Here is an 18,024-nt window from a genome sequence, read left to right on the forward strand (position 1 = left end):
GTAAGTGAAGTATACCCGGGCCTTAACGCGTGCAGTATGAAACCGGCGTTATCCACTTTTTCATGAGAAATATTGCCCATTCGTTTTTTCCAAAAATGTTAGAAACTAATTTTGTTTATGCGTGCCTCTCTGAGATTTATCTTTTGTTAATGTTTTTTCAGACAATATGATTATCACTGTGATAACATTAAATGACATGAAACAACCCAGTCTCTTTTTGTTAAATGCAAGTTTATGAATGATCAATAATACAAAACGTATAATAAGCTACACATGAAATAAAGCAAACAATTCAGTCAAACATTCAAAGTCAGTGCTAGTCGGCTAACTTACAACGGTAACGTACAGTTATAGCCTAAAAATAAACAAGTAATGAAACTTCACTTTGCACTCAGCCTAAACGATTTGCCAGGGAACAAATTATAGATCCATGAGAGCAAATATGGGCCGTTAAATCTCCACAAGACGAATTATAGCTGGAGGCACCACAGAGACATCAGAGCCAGCGGCAGACGTCAGAAGGACTAGCCGAGGAAAGTCTACTCTCGCCGGCTAAACAAGCGATGACCGCCGCTGACTCACTGGAGCTCACAACTCCGAAAACACCAGATAAAATGTTTAAATAGGCACTCTTCTTATAAATAAACCACAGATTTGAGCTTTAAACAACTACATTATCGACTGAAAAAGTCTTAAAACTACGCTTTGTCACACATTAACAGTAGATTTTAACACAAAAAGACGTGTAAACACAGCCCATGTCAGCCATTTCTCAACGAGACGAACATGTGAAGAGAGTAAACTCCAAATGTTCAAGCATCCAACTTTGCGCGAATAGCGCGATTTATTCACGCCACATAAGTTCTTCATTCTTAGGCTGAAACGCGGGCTAGTGAGAGATTGCCTGTTTGTCACGATGACGTCTAAAGTCCCCGCCAAAGGATGTAGTCCCTTTTAGCAACTTGTTAGCAACCATCGTTTTTAAGACACAATACATTTTTAAAAAATCACAAGCAGGTTTTAACTAATGTGTTTTATGTCATAGATCAAAAGGTAAAAATATTTAGAGGCTTTGTTAACCACAGACCTTATTTCAGGCGATTTAGCAAAAACCCATTCAAAAAACCCATAGACTTTAGGGCGAGGGAACCGGTAGGGCTAAAATGCTAACTGACTTCCGCGTTTTGGCCTACAAAGTGACGTCATAACTTCGGCACTCTATTTAAGTTCTGTTACTTTTATATGAAAATAAATATTATGAACAAGACACCCAAGGTTTTTGCTATTTATTTCCATTCGAAAATCGTGTTTATCAATCATTTTTACTTTAATTAGGCCTACATACATGTTTGTATATATATATTTTTTTATAAAAATGACAACAATCACATAACCCACAGAGAGATCGCCTTTGTTAGAGAGTTTGGGAATATTCACACATAAAAACATGATATCAGAGTTTTAAAATCAAACATTTTTAAAAAGAACCATACATCACGGTTGTTTAAACCAATAAGCATTAAGCTGTGTCGTCAGCAAGTCGTTTCCCATCATGCTTTTGCTCAGCGCAGTTGGTGGAGAGCAACTGCGCTCAACTGCAGAATCCGACACATCCGCCTTTCGCTCGCGAGAGTTTTTTGACATACGTCGGCATGACATCAGAGTAAGGCGGACCGCCCTCGGACACATTTCTAACCGGCATGCATCTCGCGCTGATCACCGGTGATCGGTTCTGCGCAGATTTTGCTCATCTCAAACAAGCCTAATGGCTTCTAAATTTTAATATGGTCATGGGGACGTTGCTTGGTAACCTGCCTCAGGCGTCCTGCGGGAATCCTACTATAGCGCATGCGTAGCTAATTTATATGCCGTGCTGACGTCAGTGAGGCCTAATGGGCAGACGTGACGCAACCTGTTAAAGAAATAGGGTGCATTCCATTCGACAGGGTCCCTATGCACTGTTCACGGCTCCCTACTCCCTGAGCACGGTATATCAGTTGAAGTGGACTTCGCTGACAATAATCGTTCATTTGGAACGCCCTGCAACGTCATCAAAGAAAGGCAACGAAGGGTGCAGATTATGATATAACAAATTAATATTGTAATTTACTTTACTTTCAAATTGAAAACCATATAATACGCACATTTACAAAACACATAGTATGTAGGCTATCTAAAACATATAATCAAAACATTGTCCATTAGTTTTATTAGTTTACTTACAAGTTACTTGTATTGACTATGAACAGATTTGAAGCTGCACCTGTCATTCAATATGAAAATAAAGTAAAATATAAAAAAGACAGCGCTCAGGTGCTTCTCAACACTTTTAATTTGTTTACTTATTCATATAATATAATATACAAATGTAACAGTTATTGCCATAACCATTCATAAATACTCTAGTTTGTATAATAACTATGAATATTCAAATGCATATGTAAACTCCTTAATCGCAGAGCTGTTTAAAAACTCTTCCAACCAACGGCTCTGCACCATCATTAGTTCAGACAGGTGATGCATGCGACGCGCAAAGACATTTGGGTGATTTTCACACTCTACTTCCTGTGAAGTGGTGTATCGATGTTCCCTTCTTCCCTGCGCCGTTCGCAGTACCCTTCGGACTGAACATGTTCGCTCCCTTTGGATTGGAATCTCACTTGAGATGGCGGAATACCCACTGAAGTCCACTTCGCAGTCCACTTACGGTCGAATGGAACGCATTCTAAGAAAGCTAAGAAAGCTATCTTTCATAATTTGATGCAGCATGTACGCATTTGATGTACCATGTACGCATTTGACGTACCACCCAGTTTTCGCAAAGAAACTTTAATTTAACTTATAAAGGTGCTGGCTCATCTTTTCTCTATCCGTTAGAAAGGCAATATGATTTTGGTATTGACAGGGCTGCCAACTTTTCAAAAAATCTTGGAGTGAGATTTGGTGGGGCATACAAAGCAATTTTTTTGGATGTTGTCTCATTCAGCATCATTACTGTACACAGAATGAAAAAAAAAAATCTCATGGAACTCATTGGGTTATATTCCACCAACTCTTATATTTCCATATATATATATATATAATATATATATATGTGTGTGTGGTCTTGTAGATTTTGTCCTGAAATGTACATTTATTCACTCGTTTATTGTCTTAGTGACTAAAATTGTCATATGGTGCAGAGCTGCCAACTTTTCGAAAAATCTTGGAGTGAGATTTGGTGGGGCCAACCAAAATTTTGTCGCCATGCAAAGCAAAATTTTTTTGGCCTCATTCAGCACCTATACATTGTCACGGGTGAGAAATCACACAACAAGGTTGCTCGTGCAAAGTGAACCCCGGAGGGTGGATTTATTGTGTACTTTGGGGAATCGGTGCAAAACGGTGAGACAAAGGTGCGTGCTGTCGTCGTGGCTGGTGTTCCTGTGAAATCCTCGTGCTCGTGAAGGTGGGTGTCCAGGCGTGCTCAGTCGGGCTGTCGGTCACTCGCTGCCTTCTGTGAGGGTAGAGAGAAAGGGTTAGTTCCAGCACGTTCAGCATGAGACGGGTGTCTGCTCAAGTGAGAGCGGCAGCGGCTTTTACACCCTCTCGCTGATCGGGTGCAGCTGTGACCGATCAGCCCGTGATGAGGTTGTGCAGGTGCCGTGCGTTGGTTGCCAGGGCGACGCTGATATGCCCAGAGAGACTCGTCACAACATATATATATATATATATATATTAGATATATATATTAGACACACACACACACACACTTCAGTGGTTCACCACAGAAAATATTCTCTCTACATCAGGATTTGAATGGGGTAGTATTGTTTTTTTTTTTGTTGATTTCTTGCAAAATGCATCTATAAGACACAATTTTAAAGCACTATGTAGAGGCATGATTTTGTCTAAATAGAACTACTTTAACTTACAAGCTACTTGTAAGTTAAACTAGTTAAGTTACATTCAAGCTACCTTTTTGAAAAAAATAGCTAAGTTACTATCAAAAAGCATTTTTACAATGGAATTGTTACAAATAACTGAACAATTGTTAAAGGTCCCATGGCATTATTCTATTTTATAATGTTTCCTGAGGTGTATTTATACAAGGAGTGCAGAATTATTAGGCACGTTGATTTTCTGATCATATTTTTTTTTCCAGGCACATTTGACCAATTCCAAACCACAGTAATCCTAATAACTACTATTGATTTAGTATTTAATAATGTATAAGTGATATATAATTGTTCATAAAGGCTGGAAATGAAAATCACCTTATATTCAGGTGTGCAGAATTATTAGGCATGTTTTCTTTTACAGATAAATTGAGCCAAAAAAGAGATTTAACTCAGACTGAAAAGTCAAAAAGTATTAAAGGCCCATGAGAAGGATCCAATACTAATGCAATACTAGACATTGCAGTTAAGGCGTGACCATTGGACAGTGAAATGCTTGTTGGGTCAGCAGGATCTGACAAAAACAGGTGGTGAAGAAAAGACACCTGTTAACTGCAAAATAATTAAGAATTAAGGTGAAGAATTAAGGGTGAAACCATCAGGAACCCTTTAGTCTCCAGCGCCATCATTTTCCAAAGCTGCAACCTACCTGGAGTCTCCAGAAGTGCAAGGTGTCAGGATCTCAGAGACTTCAGTTAGGTAAAGAATCCTAAAAAATGACCCCCACTAGATAAGAATCACAAGCTGAAGTGTTGTAAAATACATGAAGAAGGTTTTTTTATAGGCTTTATGGACAGATAGGTTGAGAGTGACTCTTGAAGGACCAGCACCACATCCTCTAGTACCACTGTTTGAAGAATTCATCTTCCAGAATCTGGCAGTACGTTTTGGGAGTTCATTTTTAGTCCATCTCTGCAAAACGGACTTCAGGATGGACTAAAATGAACTCCCAAAACGTACTGCCAGATTCTGGAAGATGAATTCTTCAAACAGTGGTACTAGAGCAGTGGTCACCAACCTTTTCAAGCCAAAGATCCCTAACCTCGGCCTTGATGAAAGGCAAGATCTACTTATCGAATAATAGATATAAAAATATAGCCCAGATTCGCCTTCCAATTTGAGGCCTTTTATTTAGTATTTTAATTGTATTTGAATTACATTTTCAACTTTTAACAATTTTCAACCAAAAGTCACTGTCCCTTGATCTGGCTTTCAGCTCTATGTCATTTTGCAAATCAATCATCTCCATGTCAACTCCACTTGACAAAGAAAATACTTGCTGGAATTTGGCTGCAACCTGTTCTATATCAATGAGCATGAATGGGTTTGAGACAAATGCAGCAATACATTCCATTTCGTTCAACTCACCAAAACGCATATTGAACTCTGTTGCAACTTTGTCCAGGTGAGCACAGTATTTTTCAGGGTGAAAATCATCCTTGTCTTTAATGCTCTGTGACATTTTTTCCAGGTTGGGAAAGTGTGTTAGCCTCCCGTTTTTTAGATGCGTGATCCAAACGTCGAGCTTAGACTTAAAAGCGTTCACTGCGCTGATCATGTGGGGCAGGTGTCGGTCTTTTCCCTGGAGCTCGTTGTTGAGTGTATTCAGCTTTGCGGTCAAGTCTGTCAGAAACCCCAGGTCCAGCAGCCACGCATCATCTGATAGTTCCTTGTGCTCCTCGTTTCTTGCAGACAGAAACGTCTTTATCTCAGGCAGTAAGTCAACAAACCGCTGCAGCACTTTCCCGCGGCTCAACCACCGCACATCAGCATGAAGTAGTAGATCTCCATACGCGGCATCGAGCTCATCCAGTAACGCCTTGAATAAGCGACGCTGAAGTGCTTTTGCACGTATCGAGTTTATCAGTTTGACCACCAGTGACATAACGTGAGAAAAGTCCACGACTTTCCCTGCCAAGGCCTGCTGGTGAATCACACAATGATAATTCTTGAAGTCGGGAAAATCGGGGTCATTACGGCACAGTGCTATAAAACCAGAGCGCACACCACGCATCGCCGGTGCTCCGTCGGTGGTAATTGATACCAGTTTATGAATGGGGATGTCATTTTCTCTTACATATTTTTTAAACTCATTGTACATATCCTCACCTCGCGTTCTCTCCTTTAAGTGCAAAAGAGTGAGGAAGTCCTCTTTTGTTGTAAAATCCTGGAAAACCATTCTGACAAAAACAACAAGCTGAGCTGTGTCCACTGCATCCAGAGATTCATCGAACTGCAGTGAAAAATATTCACAAAGTGACAAGTCCTTTAACACCTGTCGATCCACGTCCTCTGACAGTGACTCGACCCTCCTTGTCACTGATGCAGGACCGAGAGGTAGGCTACAGCACGGAGAGAGGCTTTTATGTCGTCTTTATTTTTAAAATCTTTGAAAATGGTCTCCGTGGTAATGGTCATTGCTTCTTTGAATAATTCGCCATCCGTAAAAGGTTTTTTGTTTTTAGCCAGAAGGTGGCTTATACGAAATGATGCTTCAGTAGCGGCCTTATTTTGATCAGCAGATTTAGTAAAACAAGATTGCTGGGCCTTCAACTCGGATTTAAGCTCGTCAACTTTCTTTGCACGGATCGTGCTCTTTGGCGGGTAGCTGTCCTTAAATTTCGGATGGTTGGTATTGTGGTGCCGCTCCAGATTCCCTCTTTTACATAATGCTTGTTTTTGGTGGCACAACATGCATACGCAATTATCTTTTACCATGGTAAAAATAAATTCCTGTTCCCATTCTTGATGGAAATGGTATGTTTTACCCTTCTTTCGTGGAGCCTCCGCCATTCTAACTTGACAGTTACCTCGCGCCGCGGGCTATCACCATGGAGATCTGTAAATTGATGTTTGCGACAGTTGTCTTACCGGTCCTCGTCTCTTATCTCATTCGTCACTTTATTGAAAATAAATACAGCACTTGGATTAAGAAATACAGATGATTGCAAAACTGAACATTAATAGGGCGTGATCTGGCCTATTTTTTTTACTTTTTTATCTTTTCTTTTCGGGAGCTACCAGGACAGTGGCAAAGATCTACCGGTCGATCGCGATCGACGGGTTGGCGACCACTGTACTAGAGGATGTGGTGCTGGTCCTTCAAGAGTCACTCTCAACCTATCTGTCCATAAAGCCTATAAAAAAACCTTCTTCATGTATTTTACAACACTTCAGCTTGTGATTCTTATCTAGTGGGGGTCATTTTTTAGGATTCTTTACCTAACTGAAGTCTCTGAGATCCTGACACCTTGCACTTCTGGAGACTCCAGGTAGGTTGCAGCTCTGGAAAATGGTGGCGCTGGAGACTAAAGGGTTCCTGATGGTTTCACCCTGAATTCTTCACCTTAATTCTTAATTCTTTTGCAGTTAACAGGTGTCTTTTCTTCACCACCTGTTTTTGTCAGATCCTGCTGACCCAACGAGCATTTCACTGTCCAATGGTCATGCCTTAACTGCAATGTCTATTATTGCATTAGTATTGCATCCTTCTCATGGGCATTTAATACTTTTTGACTTTTCAGTCTGAGTTAAATCTCTTTTTTGGCTCAATTTATCTGTAAAAGAAAACATGCCTAATAATTCTGCACACCTGAATATAAGGTGTTTTTCATTTCCAGCCTTCATGAACAATTATATATCACTTATACATTATTAATTACTAAATCAATAGTAGTTATTAGGATTACTGTGGTTTGGAATTGGTCAAATGTGCCTGGAAAAAAAATATGATCAGAAAATCAACGTGCCTAATAATTCTGTACTCCCTGTATTGTTAGTATGATTTTTACACCATAAAATGTCATAATTTAGAAATAAAAGGCATTTTTTCTATACTGATGTTTGCCCTGTGGCTGAATGCCCTGTTTCAAGGGGCGTGTCTGCTGTGAGACTTCAGTAAAAACGCCCACTGTTGTGATTGGCTGACATCTTTGCATTGGAAATGAGTATCAGATCTTGTAGCGGAGGGGGCATGGTTTAACGAGGTTTACGAGGCACGAGCAGGCACGAGCCTGCTGCCAGAGAGACGGATGGACCTGAGTTCACTTCTCATCAGTTCTTTCAGCACGTCTTAGTTTAGTGAACTGTTGTAGTTACTAGCATATACTTCAGGTTATTAGTTATTAGTCGGAGGTGCTGTCACTCATGTCAGAAAGTTAGTAACTTCAGTAAATTATGGATCAGCGCTGACTGGAGACACGAACCGTTTAGAACGATTCAGTCCGATTTGGTGAACTGGTTCGACCGGTTCACTAAAAAGAACCGGTTCAAAAGAATGATTTGTTCGCGAACCGGACGTCACGGACCAGAGACGGAGCGATTGCTAACAAAGTTATTTCAGGGCTCGACATTAACGCTTGTCCGGGACAAGTGGATTTTTTGAAGGGGCAAGTGAAAGAGAATTTTACTTGCCCGACGGACAAGTAGCCTGATAAAACGTCATTAACAAAAAATAACTAGGGAATCACCAAAATGCAAGAATGATTCTGCATTCTTTACTGTAAGTGGCGATTGACAGTGGATGATAATATATAATGTATAATGAACTGACGGTAACTAACGTTACACTGTTGACACTCGCGCAGCTCGAGGAGAAATCGAAACAAATGTGCACCGCTCACACAGAGAAACTCAGTTAACACACTGCCGTAGAAATGTGGAGTTTATTTATATTTATAACATGATACAGTTGCAACGTCACATTACCAAGAGTGCTGTTTTCCTGAATAACATCACGACTGAAAATGACACTGATTTCATATGACAGTTCCATAAACAATTATCAACATTAAGTCACTTACATTTTAGATGCAATATTGAGTGTTTTTGTTCTATTTCAGCAGCGAAAATGGTTCCAAAAGATCACAGCAGAACGGGTGTCACAGCAACAGCGTGTTAGTGAATGATTCAGCGTTTTGAATGAATCGATAGAATCAAAGATTCAATGAACTATTCGTAAACGACCGCCTCATTCTTGAATGAATCAGCGTTTGAACGAATCGACTAAATGACTCACTCATTCAGACGGTCACCTGCTGCCACCTACTGGTGGTTTAGTTTCATCTTTCCAACATTTCTTATTTGTATATTCAAAAAATATTTAAGACAATCTCATAACATTATTTAATGCAGTTGTAATTTTTCAGTGTAAATTATTTTATTTGACTGGTAACAGCCAGTGTCGTCTTTAGGGTTGGGCATCGTTTTGATTTGAACGATTCTGATTCCGATTCTTAGTTTCGATTACGGTTCTTTTCGATTCTCGATTCCGATTCTTTGAGGGGTGGAGTCACAACATGTCACAGGCTCATTTCACAGAGGAAAATTGTATTTTGATTCAATAATGAGTTTTAGTTTGGGGACTTTCTCCGCTGGCATTTTCACTTGCTTTGCTGCAAAGGTGAATGGAGTTTCACACCGAGTCCCGGTTTAACAATAGCATTAACAGCAGTCATTAGGACTGCTACTAGCGTGGGCAATTTGCGTATAGCTACATTTATCTACGAGGGGGGAAAATAATTTCAGTAACGTTGTTGTTCACCACAATTCGCAATTTGGTCAAGGGGTTTGTTATTACACTACAATCACTTACCTGATTATGACGAGGTGGGATAATGTTAGTTCACCCTGAAATGAAAATAAAGCCATCTTTTACTCACCCAGCTGTTGTTCAAATGCGCGTGTTCCTGTGTGTGCGCACTCCAAGCCGCAGTAGCCTCGTGCAATATTGTCATGACAACCGGTACACAATATTCACTTAAGGAGGTTATATTATTAGTATTATTTATTATCATATACGTTATAGAAAAGACGAGAATCGCGTTTTTTTCTATTGAGCTTGATTTCTCAAAATGGTGCATGTGTGTGTGCTTATCCTGGGTGCAATGACAACAGTGGGAGTTATAATAGTAGGCATGAGCGCCGGCGGCTGCTGACGGCTCATAGTGTACACAGAGGAGCGCGCTCAGAATAACGGCCGAGCTCAGTGTTTTGACTGAATAATACGGTTTCTTTCTCGCAAAACCTTATAGTGTGCCCCCTGAACACTTTCCAGATGGCGCGCGTCTCCCTGTATCGTTGCGTGATACATTTGTTTATTTTTTGTAATGTTTTAGCTGATCGCCATTCACTGCCATAATAGGAAGGAGCGCGTGCAGGAACAGTATTTTAAATGTCATAGGACATAGGGCACTGGGACAACATCACGGTAAGTAAGAAGGCTTTATTTTCATTTCATGGTGAACTATCCCTTTAATAACGTTGGTTAGCGCAGGGTTGCCCGAGGAGGACAGACCTGCGCAGCATTTCAAACACGCTACACTTGTTAATTTATACACCACATATTTGTAGTGCATCTTCCCGTGCAATAAATAAGTTTGTCATATGTGTTGCACTGTGCCGACCCAGGCTTCTTTTTTGTAAGTGCAATAAAGCCACACTTTTGAGCGCCGCTTACCGTGCTCCATGGCTGCAACAGAACAAACGGGCGCGGCAAGCACTTCCGAAAACTTGCGCGTTTGGAACCGATGATCGGAATCGAAAACAAAATTTCTAAACGATTCCAATGGCATCGTTATTTTTTAAACGGTTCCAAGTTGGAACCGGTTCTCGATGCCCAACCCTAGTTGTCTTCTAATTTAATTTATTGATCCAATTTAAGAATATAAAAGGAAATCTGAATCATAGCCTATATTTAATAAGATTAGGGGAAAAATGCCCTTTATAAAAGGTACAAATATCACAAATATGAATATGTCAAAGCTGATTGAACACTGGTGAGAATATTGCTTCAGAATAAATTTTATGTACAACACACACACAAAAAAAATTTTTTCGGACAAGCACGTTTTTTACTCGGACAAGTGGATGACAGATTTACTTGTCCGAAGGACAAGCATGTGAACATGCTTAATGTCGAGCCCTGTTATTTATAGTAACTACTGAGTTGTGAGAGTGCTGTCAGCACCAACTTTGAAACACATGTAATGTACCATTACAGCTGTCAAGATGAACGAGTTGTCAGAGTAAGTGTTGATTATAGCATTATTTTTAGATATTTTCCTATCATATGAAAGCGTCAGTGACGCGCATTGAGTACACAGCGCAAACAAAGACAAAACAGCAGTAATCTAATGTAATACAGTTTATTGTGGGAATAGCTGGCTAGCCTAGCCGGATACCCTCACGCTTAATCTGCTTAGTAAGGCGCCTCCGCTGTGGGCAAGATGCAGTACTGGGGGTCGGAGATGTTGAAGGCTGACCGGTCAGTGCAGCCCGAGCTTCGACGTGCGTGAGGTTTATCTCTAAAGATGTGGCTTTGCCAATGTTGAGCAGAAACTCACGACTGTATGCACATTTTAGAACAGATAGACGCGACGAGGACGTGGAAAAAAAACACTGACTCAAAAGATAGAAAACACGAAAACACCGTTCTGTGTCGGGAGAGAGAGAAGCCGCAGCGTGTGCACGAATAATAAAGTTCTGTGTGAACTTGAATAATTAGCTACACATTAGAAATCCCTGATCACAGATCAGAAGGAACTGAGAAAAGACTTCTGTTTTCATTTGTACATCCAAACAATGAGAAACTGACAGCATTCACTCGTTCACAAGCCATGATCTCTCGAGGACAAATACAGCGCTTGCATGGGCGCGCCAAATTCTCTGGGCGGAGGAAAGGGAGGTAACCGTTCCTGTTATGACGTCATAACAGGAAAATTCCAGATCAGCTCATCTGGGCTGTCATTTTCTCAAAGGCAGAGAAAGACAGCCAGAACTCGGTTTACACCCATCAAAATTTCTAGCCACTTGGGGACAATATTCAGGCTAGGGGAACTCATATTAATGTTGAAAAACCTCATAAAATGAAAATTTCGGGCCATGGGACCTTTAATGAAGAATGTTATATTTGTGGTTTCAAGCAACATAATGCAATGTAATTATGATTTCAAAGAGTATTGGGTGAATTCAGGGTTATTGGGACACTTTTTTCCCAGTCATTTCAATGGCAAAAACTGTCAGAATCATTCAATTTTGTAAACCCAATACTTTTTCGGTTGAATGGTGATAAATGGTATATATCCCGGTATTTTCTAAGTTTTTCTATTTGGAAAAAATAAATACTTATTGTACTTATTTTAATAATAATTTTATTTCACATCCTGCCCACTGATGTCCCAAAAGCAATGTTGATATTGAAATACAGTGAATGTAATGTAGGCTATGCAATACATTGTGCAAAAAGGGGGTTTATGTGGTGGCCAAAAACAAATTTAATAATTTTGTTTTTAAATTCACTAAACTAAAAATTTAAATAAAAACAAAAGCATATTACTTGATTACCCCATAATGGTCGCTTTCATAAAAATATATTTACTTGTAGGTTTAAAATTCCACATATGGCACATTTACTGTCCAACAACAAATATTTTAGAAATATGTATATGCATGACTTTCTAACATTTACAGATGGAGAATATACCTGTGTAGTGATTTTACCTTCGTCCATCCAAGGACGTTAAGTAAGGTAGTGATTGGTACTCACATCACCGCTGACTTTGTGATTTTTGGATCACACGTCACTTAAAGGGTTAGTTAGTTCACCCAAAAATGAAAATTCTGTCATTAATTACTTACCCTCATGTCGTTCGACACCCGTCAGACCTCCGTTCATCTTCGGAACAGAAATGAAGATATTTTAGTTGAAATCTGATGGCTCTGAAAGGCCTCCATTGGCTCAATGGCACGTTACACTCTCAAGACCCTTAAAAGGTACTAAAGACGTCGTTACAAAGTCCATCTCACTACAGTGGTTCTAAAATAACTTTATGAATCGGCGAAAAAAGTTTTTGTGCGCAAAAAAACCCTAAATAACGACTTGCATAGTGATGACGATTTCAAAACACGGCCTCATGAAGCTTCGAAGCGTTATGAATCAGCGAGTCGATTCAGCAGTTTGAATCGCCAAATTTCAGCAGTTTGGCAGTTTGACACGCGATCCAAATCATCATTCGGCTCATTGATTCATAACGCTTCGAAGCTTCATGAGGCTGTGTTTTGAAATCGTCAACACTATGTAAGTCGTTATTTAGGGGTTTTTTGCGCACAAAAACTATTGTCGCCAATTCATAAAGTTATTTTAGTATTATTTAGTATTATTTCAGTACTCCACGCGGCTCCGGGGTGGGGTTAATAAAGTCCTTCTGAAGCAAAGAGATGGGGTTTTGTAAGAAAAATATCCATATTTAAAACTTTATATAGTAAAATATCTAGCTTCCGACGGATCTCCTTCTGAATTCAACTTACGAAATTAAATACTGTCAATAACTGATAAGAACATTGGTGTATTATCTGTAAGCCCCGCCCCAAACAAAATTATTTATGTAGCCTATATTGCATAAAGAAAATTAAGCTATTTATAGGACCATTTTAGTATTATGATATTATTTTCATGATAATTAGGCACATTTTCCAATAAATGCTTATTACCATATGTAAATAAATGTAATTCTCATTACAGGAATGTATAGTTTATTTTCTTTTATTGCAATGGCCATACATTAAATGCAGTACAACATATCCAATCAAGTGAAAATACAATTTAAATAATTTAATATTTCTAACAAAATAATCTTTATTAATTTAATATAATATTCTCAAAATTATAGTACTGTTATTTAGAATGTTATTTTGTGCTTTATATGGTAATGACAATTGTGGGGGGAAATATGCTTAATTGTCATGAAAATCTTAATGGTTCTGATAATCACTTTCTTTAAGCTAAATATAATTTCTTGGTGGGTTTCTTTCTTTTTTCTTTTGTTTTTGGGGTGAAATATGACTTACACATGTTCTTGACAGTTTGTGTGAGATCAAGGTCTTGGATTACACTTTAGTTTGGGGACTAATTCTCACTGTTAACTAGTTGCTTATTAACTTGCATATTACTAGGATATTAGCTGTTCATAAGTACTTATAAAGCACATATTAATGCCTTATTCTGCATGACCTTATTCTACGTCCCTCAATCCGACACCATACCTCAACTTAACCACTACAACAACTAACCTGACTAACTATTAATTAGCAGTAAATTGAGAGTTTATTGGGGCAAAAGTTGTAGTTCATAGTAAATATGTGTTCCCCAAAATAAAGTATGACCAGGTCTTGTGTTATTTTTTTTCAGGGAATTCCCTGATGGCACCAGTTGGACGGTGGCAGAAAGGGAAGGATTTGACATGGTATGCCAAAGATAAGAAGGGTGGCTCAGCTCTGTCTAAAGAGCAGGAGATGGCAGCTGTACGGGAGGCCGAGCATGAGGCCATGTTGGCAGCACTGTAAGTGTGCTTGATTGATCAGTGGTAGGTAAAATAAAAGGAGTATAAGTCTTAATGTTTTTTTCTGTTTTAGGGGTCATAAAACAATCAAGAGACAACCAACTGGTCTTACCAAAGAGGTTTGCATTTGTAAACATCCAAACATGGACATTTCAGTTAATTTGGAGCATTTCATGTTGTAATTTCTGATGCATGTTTCTCCTGCTGTGATCGCTGGCAGGATCTTGCAGATGTGTGCAGGAGGGAAGGCGAGGGGGATGAACGGGACGTGGACAGGGTCTCTGGGCTCGGAAGCTCCAGGTAAAGCCAGTGCTGTATGTTTACAGGCTTTTGTGACAAGTTTGCTTGATCTAGACTTCTCTTTTCCTGTTAGAAATACATTCTATGGACATTCTATGTTCTATATAACTTATTCCACCATAAAATTACCCTAATGAATGTATAATACATATCAGGGTTGAGAAAAATTCTGAAGTGAAGAAGATCTGTCTATGAAAAAAACAACTTGGAAAACCTTAAGGAAAAACCTTAAGGACACCTTAAGGAAAAATGTTGAATATAAAACACAGTGCCTTGTACCAAGATTTACACCAAGGAGTACACAAGGCTCCTCAGAAGAAGAGCTAGCTTTAGCCACACTCGCCTTTTGCTCTTCTCTCCAGGAACTTGTGACAACCCATATCCACCCATAACCCTGCTCACTCAGCCTCTCTATATTCAAATAACTCAAAGCCGATTGGACCACACAGGCAGAGTATGGATGTCGCCACGCACCTGACACCTTAAAGCACTGTGTCAAGAAACCTTAAGCACTGTGTCATATACCATATCTGTGCACAAGGTCTCAGCTCGAGGTTCAGGCTTATTTGTTCGTTAATGACGTCATCAGCAACTATTCGGCATCGACTCGACTTTAATCACATAAATGTTGAATCTGAAGTCGTTCAACCCCTAGTCTCACGGAGCTCTGGAAGGATAAAAGAAGGAATGACAACAATGAAAGACGAGAGAGGACCAGTTCTGGAATTTAGTTTGTGTTTTGTTTTACTTTATGTGGCAGTCGTACGTGAGGGGCTGCTGCTTTACTTTCGTTTTGTTGTTTATTTTGTCAATAAAAGTTATGTTTAAAATTAGCTGGTTCCCACCCCCTTCCCTGAGCCTTGAACATGTAGATATATCCATTTCTACTGACTCCATGTCTGTTATATCAGAATCATGGATGAGCAATGAGTCCTCACTTTCCGCGGAAGAAACCACTGAGTGGGCTTCTGCTTCTGCAAAGACAATGGAGCCAGTGGGAGAGGTGAGGGGAACTCCCTCACGCTTCTCTACCCTGTCTGAGATTCTCACGATCGTAGCTTGCACGCTGCCTCAGCAAACACTGAGCTAGAGCTGCTTGGGGACCTAACACATGCCTTGTGGCCATCACCAGGTGTTAAGAAATGGAGGAACGGAGGAACAGCACTTGAATTGTCTACTCGCCATTATTCTGCTTGTCTTCTATGTTTTCTTCACACACTGCTATCTTGCATCGCACTCAAACAAGTGGATTCCTTCCTGAAGGCTGATGACATTTTCTCAGACGCCCTTCTTATAAGTCATCGCACTGCATCCCCATAACATCATCAGCTGAGGCAGTGTCTTGTTCCCTCGAAAGGGAATTGCCATTAAACAAAAGAAGTATGGCACGTTTTCTGCTCTGTTGAGAATGTCTTTGTCTGGTCGCTGTTAACTCTGAATTTGAACTCCGGGTTAACTGAACTTGCTTCAGACTGCGGTTTTGGATCCTGCATACCTTGAGTAAGCAAGGTCTGGATTAATTCAACTCTAAGTTCAGGGTATATGTGACTGTAAGCAACCTTTCTTTCTTGAATATCCCCCTGGATAGAAATGCATAGGTTTTTGAAGTGTGTATTGAAATGTTAGACAAAATAAAATCACTTTTCTATTTCAGTCTATGAAACAGCGGTAGTCTGTAACTAGCTCCTCTATTTTCATATTATTTTCATTTATAAATAGAATATAATAGATTCTGAGATTCTGCTGTTATTCATCATCAGGGCTGGGCCAAGAGGAATGTTGCTTTCCAAGCAAGAAAAAGAAGCTGTAAAAATGGGTTTGCCGGTTTTCACAGTATGTAGACATAATTAGTTTTAATGCTAATTTGATTTTTAGAGGACAACTCCAGTGAAAAATGAACCTAGGTGTAATTAACACATGGTTACAGAGTATATCGTTCTCTTGGATGCGTTTTCGAATGTAAAGAGTTTTATCTCTAAAAACAGATTAGCTTATAACGCTAGTATATGGGCACAGAATAAGTAAAATTAAATCGCTAGTTAATACCACTAACAAGGCTCAAAATAGTCACACACTAACACAGTAGCATAATGAGGGTCCCTACATGCAAACTTTGTAAGTGTACAAACGGTTTAATACTTTATAAAGACTTAATACTTAATACTTTATAAAGACAGTACATTACGCGTATACAGACAGGAGCCATCTTGGAAACGTCGAGCCACGAACGCTGTGCTAAGTGAGCTGGTCGATAGGAATTAAGTTTGTGAGTTCATCACTTAGCACAGCGTTCTTGGCTCGACTTGTCGAGACTGTTTTCCAAGATGGCTCCTGTCCGTATATGCGTAATGTACTGTCTTTATAAAGTATCTTCTTATTAAACTGTTTGTACACTTACAAAGTTCTCAATGCTTTGGTTTGCATGTAGGGACCCTCATTATGCTACAGTGTTAGTGTGAGGCTATTTTGAGCCTTGTTAGTGGTATTAACTAGCGATTTTAATTTTACTTATTTTGTGCCCCATATACTAGCGTTATGAGCTAATCTGTTTTTAGAGATCAAACTCTTTACATTCGATTTTCATGAAAACGCATCCCAGGGAACGATCTACTCGGTAACCATGTGTTAATTACCCCTAAATGTGTTAATTATTTGTCCTTTAAGAATGTGTCATGGCTTCAAGTAGGGCTGTCACTAACCTGCTGATTATTTTGATGATAAATCGAGTAATCAGATTTTTTTGTGGTTCTAAAAATAGTCCTAAGTTAACAATAGCCTTTAAAATTACTTACAATACATATACTGTATAATAAAATGAGGCAATAATAATTGATTAAAATAAAGAAAATGAATGCGCCACTTCCAGTATTCTGTTGATTAATCGACACAGGTAAATTTAAATCAATCGAGGATTTTTAGAATTGAGCGCTCAAATTTAATTGAGGAATCGTGACAGCCCTACTCTCAAGAATCATATTACAAGCACTGTATTAATCATTACTGATCTTGAATTTATTTTTTTTTATTTTTTTTTGCCAGCATCACAAAGCTGACAGACCGCAAGAAACCAATAAGATGCCAGAGGAGGCCAACCGACATGATAAAGGAGAAAAAAGGTATATATACATGATTCACATGGGGGAAAAGTGTGATCCATTTTATGGTTTAAAGTCTTAAAGGGGTCATGAACTGGCTTTTTAATTTTCTTTATACTGTTGTCCGAGGTCAACTTATGACATTCACGTGGTTTTTACATTCAAAAACATCATAATGAATAAGTAATAGGCTACCCTGGTTTTTGAGCCTAGCTCTTGGAACGCAATGCATTTATGGGCTTGCCGCATTGAAGACTTGGAAGTAAACGCCCACTGCTATGATTGAATACCAGTTTTGCATATTATAATGAGCTTCGACTCTCCCGTCAGTACACTTGGGGAATTGTTTTGAAA

General features: G+C 39.2%; 1 protein-coding gene across 1 annotated transcript in view; it reads left to right on the top strand.

The window, feature by feature from the left end:
- Positions 1-18,024, top strand: part of cUnh1orf35 (chromosome Un C1orf35 homolog) — a 41,074-nt gene that overhangs the window by 2,878 nt on the left and 20,172 nt on the right. Inside the window, exons 2-6 of the mRNA XM_079819491.1 lie at positions 14,125-14,275; positions 14,349-14,394; positions 14,496-14,575; positions 16,336-16,408; positions 17,615-17,691. Of these exons, the coding sequence (XP_079675617.1) occupies positions 14,125-14,275; positions 14,349-14,394; positions 14,496-14,575; positions 16,336-16,408; positions 17,615-17,691 (427 nt within the window). The remainder of the gene's footprint in view (positions 1-14,124; positions 14,276-14,348; positions 14,395-14,495; positions 14,576-16,335; positions 16,409-17,614; positions 17,692-18,024) is intronic.

This window comes from Gobio gobio (genome assembly GCF_949357685.1).
Source record: "Gobio gobio genome assembly, chromosome: 6".
Lineage (NCBI taxonomy): Eukaryota > Metazoa > Chordata > Actinopteri > Cypriniformes > Gobionidae > Gobio > Gobio gobio.